At 43.0% G+C, this 10,690-nt stretch overlaps 1 protein-coding gene across 3 annotated transcripts in view; it reads right to left on the bottom strand.

Moving 5' to 3' along the window:
• The window catches only part of LOC118413362, a 53,118-nt gene extending 43,620 nt beyond the window's left edge, over window positions 1-9,498 (bottom strand). For 2 of the 3 annotated variants that reach the window (XM_035816715.1, XM_035816713.1), the window contains exons 1-2: window positions 9,390-9,498; window positions 9,041-9,186 (exon numbers count right to left, since the gene is read on the bottom strand). In XM_035816715.1, the coding sequence (XP_035672608.1) occupies window positions 9,041-9,153 (113 nt within the window). In that variant the 5' untranslated portion in view covers window positions 9,154-9,186; window positions 9,390-9,498. Of the gene's footprint in view, window positions 1-9,040; window positions 9,187-9,377 lie in introns of all 3 variants that reach the window. The other variant, XM_035816714.1, reaches the window with a different exon arrangement.
• Between the last annotated feature and the right edge of the window lie 1,192 nt (window positions 9,499-10,690).

The raw sequence follows: 10,690 nt of genomic DNA on the forward strand, positions 1-10,690 counted from the left end.
CCCCAGGGGCAGACAGGGGAGTCTTTCAAGCTTGACACCCTGCTGACAATAATCGTGATAGCCGGTCCGAACGTTCAGAACGGTACGGGAAGCACTGTTGCGTGTCCTGAGATCCGGCCTGTCCCTGGCCCGATCCAGGGCAGTTCTCTAAGTCTATTAAACCTTTCATATTACGAAGGATGAAGCGTCCAAATTTCTCAGGGGAACATGACACCGACCCCTAGATTGTGCGTCACCATCCCCAACCCCTATCAATTTACGACGCACGGGTAGTGCATAGTCTCTCCTTCTGTAAGTGTAACGTGCTGGATGCAGCCATCCACGGCGTTTCTTGATCCAGTCGTCGCTTCGACTAACCAGTAATATATTTTCGAATTTTTATTGTACGTTTGTGCTCTTAAAGCTAAGTACAGGTCAAAATGATAAAGTAGTTCTAACGCTTCTAACAACAATATGCATGTAAAATGGTGGCGTTAGATGTTCGGCTAACCGTTACCCGTGTCCGAGGCTGTTTTGGATACCGTACTCCAGCGTGACACAGCACTGTACTTGTTTTTAGTCCCACTTTCTTGATATAATGTCACTGGTCAAACTAAACACGTTTTCAGAGAGTCGATTGAAGTCTCGCTGCTGCAGGTCGTCCAACAGGTGATCCAACCAGGTACTGCTCACAAGTTCCTTTCCGGCCAAAGCATGCGCTTTGACTCCAAACGATGGTGGAAATTTTGGTAAGTGAGAAACATTCAAAATATTGCACTTCACAAATCATGTTAGGTATTGTCCACAAGGCGAGATAATGCCAGACGTCATGAAAGGCAATAAAGATGCTAAATACATTTTCAACATTATCTCCCGTATTATTGCACATTTGGACAGAATCGTCGCTTGGTACAATGACAGTCAATCGAAACGTAGCGCTACTCAATGTCGTCTTATTTGTAAAGCGCCAGAGACAATTATTTAATCATAGGGTAGAAAGATTATATTTAGTTCTACAGAAAACAATGGTGGTCTGTAACTTTTCCCCGCCCGTTTTAACGCCGTGCGAGCATGATCAATCCCGAGTCGTGTGGTGAAGACCTCAGGTGCCAGGGTGACCTACAATAGCATTGTCGTTTATTCTTCTTATAGTACTTTATTACACTGCGCTTGGAAGACAACGATTTTATTGGCGTGGGCAATGTAGTTAGCAAATCAAACACGACAGCAGAACGGACAATATAGCGTTCGTGTGATTTAGAAACGAAATACGGCGTGCCGAATTCTTATTCGCCATGCCACTGCGACTATCCAAGCGGTATCTGCTGTTACGTGTTTAAGACTTTTTTCTCATTTATCGCTAGAGAAAAATAAAGAGACAAACAGGACTAAAACATATTCATTCTTCATGAGAACAGACTTCGTAACAATGACTAACAGTCTTCTAGGTATTTTGGAAGATCATTGTCACATTGTCTGTAATAGTCTGTTTGACAGTACTTTGGAAAAAAACTGTTACATGCTGCTCATACCTATAGATATTCATATGTCTGTTTAGTTATAGACCTTACGAAAGTCGCTTTACTTTTGTCGTGTCAATAAAGATTTTATATGCTGCATGCACGGCATTTGGTAGTGTACGAGATACGATGCAAAGACTGGTACTTCGTGGCAGATTACCCTTTAATAATGGTCGAGCGGATAAACATGTAGGTGTGATCCGCGTACTCAACGCTGCATGGGCGTGATGGGCAATCTAAACTGTGCACTCAGGTCGCGTACTGTTCCCTGGCCGGCTACACTCCTCTGGCCGGCTTACTCTTCTATTTATTCTATTTCTACGGTTTTCCAGCGACCTGGAGTCTGGTAGAGACCAAGGACATTCTATCAGATAACGTCCTTGTAGAGACTAACATTTTCCTGCAAGGAGAGAGCAGGCCGACTTCATTAGACCGCCCGGCGGTACCATAAACAGGCATTTGTAGCAGTTCTCCCACTCGGACGTATTTTCCCGTCCATAAAACTCGGACAGGGCCCACAACCTAAATTATGTCACAAAATGTGGCAATATGTAACTGCGAAAATGTTGGCAATGCCTGAATCACTTGAATTTATCGTAAAATTTCTCCGTTTGTCACATTTCTGGGTATGTTTAAAACTTCTTATTGACGACCAGGGGGCTCAAGTACGTGGTTGAACAACGTGTTTTGGCTCGCCATATTCAGATGAATTTCCAAGAAACTTGAAAGTGGGGCATAGGATTTCAGTTTCAGTTTCTTACAACCAATCATGTTGCTCATTATTTGCAGTGAAAATCGATGTCTCCGGCTCATTTCGTACAAATCGTAGCGATTGGCTAGCCAGTAAATAGATTGTCACACACTGTACACATCAAACGGCTGCCGCCAGAATGGCGCCATGGGAACGGCCAATGTGTGGTGGGAAGACCACCAGAGATTTGAAGGTAGAAAAATCTCATTTTTATTTTATTTTCATAGGATTACTTAGTCTATTAGTATTGTTTAGGCGACAGTACAACGCTATTACTATTAGTGTTCGCCCGCTCTGGCTGTTGCCCCGCAATAATGGACGTAATGCATGCCTCTAACAATGTCTAATAGTCTCACCTACGGACTGTACCGCTCTTCTGGTCGCTGTGCTTAGTGTACGGAAGGGGGCGCTGTCGCACGGCTTCGTACAATTTAGGGACTTAGACAAAATTTAGCCGGGCGGCGGCAATTTTTTCTAAGTGTTTTACGGCGCCCAAAGCGTCCGGTGGTCCTGAACTGCCGAACGTGCTGAACCACTTAATGACGGTTCACCGCCCGGCGCGCGGACCGGCAGCCTCGCGGGCCGGACGGCTTTCACGTAGGCGGACCGTGTGGACTGCCCTCGGACTGGTCCGAACCGTTCGGGGCGAGTTGATTTTCACACAGGTTGCGGGTTCGAATCCAGCTGCTGTGTTACCGATCTTGTGCCCTTGGGAAAGGCACTTTACACGACTTTCCTCACTTTACTCAAGTGAAAATGAGTACCTAGCTTCTACTTGGGCCGTCCCTCGGATATAGGACGTTAAATGGAGGTCCCGTGTATGGGGAGAGCCACACCCTATGCACGTTAAAGAACCCCCACACGTGCGATGCAGCGGTGTGTGTTGGTACAAATCCCTCTGTCGGAAGTTGGTGATTCACTTCAAATCACCCGGATGGAGGCCTGGCGACCTCTGTCTCGTATGAGCCACATGGTGATTTACATCATTCACCCGGACAGGAGACTTGGCGCATCCCCATCTTGTAATTAGCCAGCGAAAGGGTATGTCACCCCGTAAGAGGCCGTATAACCCTGTCGTGTAGACATGTGCGAACATGTGTGATCACGTCGACCGATGATGATGATGATAATGTACTTCATTAGATAGACACAGGTACATGTGGTTGTCCGCTTATTTTTTTCCTCATGAAAAATGCTGTTTCTGTTAATTGTGTTTGTTTGCTTGTTTGTTTGCTTGTTTTAGTTAGCACAATGCTGGATGGTTTAGGATGATACTTGGTCCCTTCATTTGGTAGGTTAATTTTAGAAGACAATAGTAATGGATGAATTTCTGCCCCCTGGCTTCTTTATTTGGTACTGCACCCAAAACGTCCAGTTTCAGATCATGGGATGTATCAAATCTGGGAGTTCTGCTGCAGTAAATCTAATCATTTCAAGGTCACATCAAGACCTACAGACATATCAAATATCAAAAGAATTCATCCAATTCAAAAGTTATGCTGTTCATTCACATACATTTTTGTACTGTGTATAACTAAAGCGCTACAAAAACAGAAATTCAACCTGTATTGTGCAATATTATTGGGGTTACACTTCATTTTTTTTTTGTTTACTTTTTCACGATCTCAAACTGTGATACGCTCACAGGAGACTTTCTTTAATCCTTCATGTTTGAAGTTGACCTCTTTTGACCCCAACAGAGACAATATTACTTCACCTTATCTGGTCACAGGAATGTGTAGGAGTCAGGCTTTTAGCCAGGCATGCGTCAACGCGTCATCTGGACTACTCTCCAAGCAGAGGTTAGGCTCAGGCTGTTTTTTATCGTTTTTTTTAGTCGTTTTTATCGGGCTTTCTATTTCGTATTATATCTTGCTGTGTCAAAACCTAACCTCTGCCGGCAGTCGCAATTTTCAAAGCGCCATAAACCTAATCACTTCAGCACATTACAGCCGTTTACCACGGACGTGCGAAGTGCGCGCTGCCCGGCCGAGGTCTTCCCTCCCCCGCCGTGCTAGTCTTTCCGGTCGTGGTCTCCAAGCCTCTGTCAGAATTCCATTCCATTTTCGTTGTTGTGAAGCTTGTGCTACAAACTGTAAATCTATTTAATCTCACGCACGGTTAGAAATTATAGCGTTTGGGGGGAAAATGGAGTAGCTCAAGGAACTTTAGGCCGGACACAGCGAAAAAAAAATGACAAAATAGAAAGCCCGATAAAAACGACTAAAAAAACGTTAAAAAACAGCCGGAGCCAAACCTCTGCTTGGAGAGTAATCTGGACGAACTTTTCTTAGAATAACAAGAAATTTGATGCCCCTGGACGCCCTATACTGGGGAGAAAATCCTCTGACAAGCATGAAATTCTGATTGACCAGGGATACTACCAGGTCATCTGTGGTCACAGTCTTCTACTGTGACCTCTGGAACAGTATTTTTGCCTCTTGGGATACCTTAGAATGCACTGTTTTAACTTAAAATCATCAAAAACTCTGCACCATGCAAGGTGGATGCCCCCAGACCCCCCTACAATAGTCATTTACCGCGACTCACCAATAAGTTTGGACTCCCTATCATAAAATCCTAGCTAAAAGCCTGGTAGGAGCTGTTTCAGATGTGTGAGTCTACTACCATAGAGACCCAGCTTGGTGAACTGAGTTTCCAGCTTTGACAGAATGTAGAACAAAATGTACAAAGGCCATTTTGATCTGATTTTATGGATGACATCCATGCATGCATCAATTTCGGTCCATTTTCAAAACTAAAAGATAAAAAAGTAAACAAGTTTTCAACTATACTGTGTAAATGCATTTAATTTCGCGGGGATTTAATTTCGCGGTAGCGGGAAAAGGGACTTTTCCCGGTGGTCTTAATTTCGCGGTAGCACCATGCACTGTAGTATGTTAATGCCCAGGAAAAATGTTCGCGATGGTTTTAAATTCGCGGTGAAATGGCGAACATTTCTGCATTTACAGTAATACAAAGCAGCTGCACATGTAACATGCGCAAATGCCGTAGATTCGAAAAGAATATAGGAAAACGTACATGTATATTGATGTTGTAGAATGCAACATCAATTTCAAGGTCAAAGAAAAAAAATGTGAAAGAATAAAAATGAAGATCTATTGTTTGGTTATACCATATTCTCTGAGTGTTCAGTCATACGTTCAACCTTCCTGACCACTTAGACTTTCATAATGAAGGCAACTTTTTTTTGGGTAAAACTTTTTTTATTCGTAAGGTTGCTTGGATTTTGAGGTTCCCAGAGGATGTCATCTATATAATCAAATCAAAATGGCCTAATAATTACACCTCTCAGATTGAGGGAGACAGGTAGGGAGTCGGAGACCGGTGTTTGGCAGCAGTTTGAAGTCTTTAATGACCAAACTTCGGCCAACAGCTAAAACTGAAACGAGCTGTCAGCAAAACTTCAAAAATAAGAGACTGAACTATTAACGACCTAATCTAACATATCCTGTAGGCCACCAAATGTGCCCTCTAAACTACAATATGGACTAGCCTGATAAGCAATGCTGCTGTATACTGCTGGCTATCCTAGATACAAAGGGAACCATATGAGGGGTGTTACTTCTAATTATAATTATAGCTTAGAGCTATAACACGATGCCTAACAAGAATTTTGCTCTATATTGACGACTATCTTGAAATAGGTGAACCATGTAAACGATTACTGCTGTGTATACAATCTTACAGGCGGTAACAAGAGACCTAACAATAAGAGCTATAACAAGATAACTAACAAGAGGTTTGCTCTATATTATTATTAATGCCTATCTGCATAGAGGGTGAACCATGTAAAATGGTTACCCCTGGTTATACAATATCACAGGCCGTAACAAGAGACCTAACAATAAAGTGCTATATACTAATGACTTGCCTAGATACAGGGTGAGCCATATGCCTGGGTTACTGCGATTAATAATGTCTTCGAAACAATAACATGCTTGAGCCTCATGTGAAGGTGAGATTATGATAACTGTCCTAGAGTTCAATGTGTTGCCAGCTTGGGCGGGTGGAGGTGAGATTTTGCCGTGCAAGTTCTCTCCCAGGCCCCGGAGCCGCAGTGCAGTCTGGGAAACGTCGGTGCAATTCCCCACAATAACGCCTGGGGGCGCCATTCTACCATAATTACACCTCTCAGATTGAGGGAGTCGGAGACCGGTGTTTGGCAGCAGTTTGAAGTCTTTAATGACCAAACTTCGGCCAATCCGGCGAAGCACAGGCCAAACACCGGTAGAGTAGACGATAGAGTAGGTAATCGTATATGAGTTCTTTAGTTGGTTTGTTTGTGCGGTTGAGAGTCACAGATGATCTATCATGGTAATTGGATAGAGCAAAGCGGTATGATGAGATTAGACTGGACGGGGATACGGAGTCCTTGGAAGTTGTATTGACCGTACGAGTACACCAACTCATGTAAGTGACATGCCTTGTGTGTAGACTTGACCGGAGGATCTACTATGCTGTGTAGCTCGCTATCACGTGGGGCACCGACGCACACCTGAGTGTCAGGTGAGTCAGGAGAGTTGCCAAGGATGCGCGGTCCGTGCGGCGACGGGGCATCAGCAATTACGTATGTGCGCAATCCACGTAACGGAGAAAGTAAGTGATCCGCAGTGATGACCAGAGGATCTACGACGCTGTGACGCTGTCATCCCGTGGGGCACTATAAAGTGAGGTGCGCAGTCCACGTGAAGGGTCAGCTAGGCAATTGACATGAGTAGAGTCAGCGTTCAAACGACCAAGACAAGGTTCAGTGGGATGATATGGATTGTCTACGATGCTAGTTCCGAGAGCATCGGGAACTGGAAGTGGGCTGTTGGAGATTATCAGCATCTGCATCTGAAAGGAACTGTCCCTGATCTGATAATTGCATTTAGGATTTGTGTAGTCCTGTATGGACTTAAGTGAAAACACAACGAGTAGTGAACTGTCCCTACCTACTTGGGAACTGTTGTTGAGCAGAAGGAAACTTGAGAACTAGGGCATCCTGCCGGGGACGAAACATTAATGACACCCGGCGACCGGGGAGGATGGCAGTCTAGTCAATCTTCCTTCTGCTGAGAAGTCATCAAGGCGTCGCGCTTGTCCTTGTCATTGTACGGGCACGAGGAGGCAGGATGGTCCGCCGGAAGGGTCGGACGCCACTTGATGCAATACTTGCATTTGTGCAACTGTGACTCATGATCTGAATTGTGTGGGCATTGGCCATATTGGAACTTAGAACATGGAGACTTGCCTGCGTTTGGCTTCGGCAGGGATACATGCATGTGCGCCCATTCCACCTCCTGCACAACTTTGTCATGAGCTTTCCTGGTGAGACCACTCTTGAGCTTCTTACCTCTGCTTTTGGTATGCATGACCGGGGCGCCGAGCAGGCTGTCACGGTGGCGCTTACGAGCTGCCCTTTGTTGCAACTTGCTCAATTCCCTCAACTCCTTGAGGGAGGGCCTTGATGTGTCATCGCTACTGTCTTCGCTGCTCTTAACGGTTGACGCGACGCTGGTGTTGGCCTCCGAAATGACGTTACTCAGCGATGCAAGGTCGTCCCGCAAGGTCGATTCCAGTCGCTCGACCTCCCTCGTCATTTTCGCTATCAGAGCGCTCTCAGAGTCCACATCAACTGAATCCTCGTCACGATACCTTGCAGGCTTTTTTGTCTTGCGTCTTCCTGCGGCTGATGACATTTTTAAGGCCCGATTGAGGACGATTTTAAATCGATTGCCTGAGATAAATTTTCACTGAGATTTTGCCGTGCAAGTTCTCTCCCAGGCCCCGGAGCCGCAGTGCAGTCTGGGAAACGTCGGTGCAATTCCCCACAATAACGCCTGGGGGCGCCATTCTACCATGATTTGTAACAGAGGTTCTTTGTCTTTGAAAAACTCTGCTTCAAAGTCATAGCAAGCCTACTGTTGCAGAGGACGTCTGTGTTTGTATGCAGTCCCAAATGTCAATATTACATCTTTATTATGTCATCATAGCTCATACATCCCTCATTCACTAGTGCCAAAATTTTTTTTTGAATCACTCAAACATCTTGTCAATAGTGAGAGTACAAAAATTAATGTCTGATTGACAGAAGCATAATGTAATGGGGGAAACTTCCGGGAGAGGATGTAAATACATTTAAGTTGGCGAGGATTTACTTTCACGTTAGAGAGGGAAAATAGAGTGTTTGCGGTGGTTTTAAGTTTGCGGTAGCACCATTGACTGCAGTCTCTTACTATAAATTAGTATAATGGAAAATGTTTGCGGTGGTTTTAAGTTTGCGGTGAAGTGGTCACCACAAAAACCGTGAATAAAAAACTACCAAGAACTTTTCTGCATTTACAGTACTGGTAACATTAGATAACATCTCATCAATAGTGTAGAAAATGCTTATTGACAGGAATATTCCGTCATCAATAGTGTAGAAAATACTTATTGACAGGAACATCTTGTCAGGCAAGTATGCTAACAAAATTGACACTGATTGGAAAATCAACGACGAAGCATTGTACCCTTCTTATGTTAGCAGCACATTTTTAGAGCCTTTCTTTGGCATTAATAATGGAAGTTTATTTGCAAGTTCGTGCCCGAGGGCTAATTGCAAGTACATGTACATGGTATATAGTGACAATGGACAGCCATAAATAATATTCTAATCTAATACTAGTGTTGGCTATTTCTAAACAGGTTGGGTTTGACTTCTTTTTTGGAAGCAGAGGGAGACGAAAAGCCCCACATTTTCTAGAATTTGTATTAATATTAGGCAAGAAAGATTATAATTTACCTCGCAAGAAGTTGAGAGAAAACCTCGCTTGCTCCGATAACGTCTTTTCCTGCAGACATTCTCCCGTCTTCCTCGTCAACTGTAGCTGGTGTAGGAATGCTTCTGTCCGCCATAGCACCAAATAAGCTACCAACACTCCAGTTTTACTGCAAAAACCGAGCATAAAATACGACACTTATAAAAGTACACTTCCGCATTTTGCCCCCCTCCCCTTTGTCAAATCCAAAGCATATGGTCCAAATTAAAAACTGCAACGTTGTCAGAGAATGAAGAAATCAAAACACGGTTGTTAAGAGTTTTTCCAATTCAAAAACATTGAGTTGAAATCAGTAAAGACCTTTGGACTTACGTCCCATGAAGTTAACTGTTCCAACGCTCTTCCCGAAACCTGGTTCCCGCCATCTTTGTTTTGGTCGTCATATGACTGCAATAGCCTCGTTTAGCAGACTCCACAAGGGTTTGAGAGATTAGGGTTTTGTGTTGTATGTGTTTTCTTATGTTGTATTTTTATACCAGCGCGCGGTTGCATACCATACAAGACTTATAAAATGACCATAATAAACCAAGAACAACAAATAATTGAGTTGTCATTGGAAAAAAACAACACAAACTATAAAATCACTTTCGTGAAGTCTGAAAAAGAGGCTACCTTTTGATCATGTGATCATTTGTCAACTTCTGGACAACTTTAATGTTTATAACCATAGATGTTATAAAACTATAGCAAATAAAACTCACAAGCACTTTTGTTTTCCTAATATAAACTAAAGTTTTTGTCATTTTTTTTACAAATATTCAAAGTTCGAAATGTGACCTTTGACCCATAACATGTGACAAGTTTGAAAAGCGCGTGGCGAGGTGAAAAAAGTTTCATCAGAAAGTTTCGAAACAGGTAAAAATATTACTTAAATCCCATGTAGGTAGAATGAAACCTTGATAATACATAAATGAACATCTGCTGACATTGTGATGTTTGTTTTTCGAAGACGAAAACGTTTTTAATTGTTGATTTGAAAGCTGGAATTTTGGACTGATGTGTTATTGTTTTGACGTGCATGTGTCTACACATGTTCTGTCTTGTTTATATAATGGAGGGTCAGCATGTAGTCCTGATGTTTTCCGTAAATCGTAGACAGCCTATTTTGACTCCTTACAGGAAGCGCCGTCTTATAAACGTAATTCGTAGCCATTTGACCAAATTTTGCGGAATTTTCCACAGTGATTCTAGCGTATTTACCTAAGGGGGTTCCTTTGAAGTTAGCGGTCAGCGTTGCCGCCCCTCCCCCATGGAGACCCTCTAATTAATTCGATCAATGGATATTCGTATCGTGTTGAATGAACAGTGTTGTTTATCATATAATCTCACAACTCTAAAAAGCATGCATGGTATACTTTACTATCATTTAGACAGTGAAAATTAATTTCTTACTTGAACAATATGGCGAAGTCTATTGACTCGATGTTCTTTTCAATAAAACTTTTATTTTAGTACTATTGACAGGATGGTCCTGCATTTGGCAATTGTGTTCGTGTCAGAAAAAAAAACTTTTTGCACTATCAATTTGATATTTAATAATTAAGATTTTTCCACTATTGACATGTTTTTGTCCAAAAAAAAACAATTGTGTCACTATGGAAACAGTGTTCCTG

This window comes from Branchiostoma floridae, chromosome 4 (genome assembly GCF_000003815.2).
Source record: "Branchiostoma floridae strain S238N-H82 chromosome 4, Bfl_VNyyK, whole genome shotgun sequence".
NCBI classification, from domain to species: Eukaryota; Metazoa; Chordata; class Leptocardii; order Amphioxiformes; family Branchiostomatidae; genus Branchiostoma; species Branchiostoma floridae.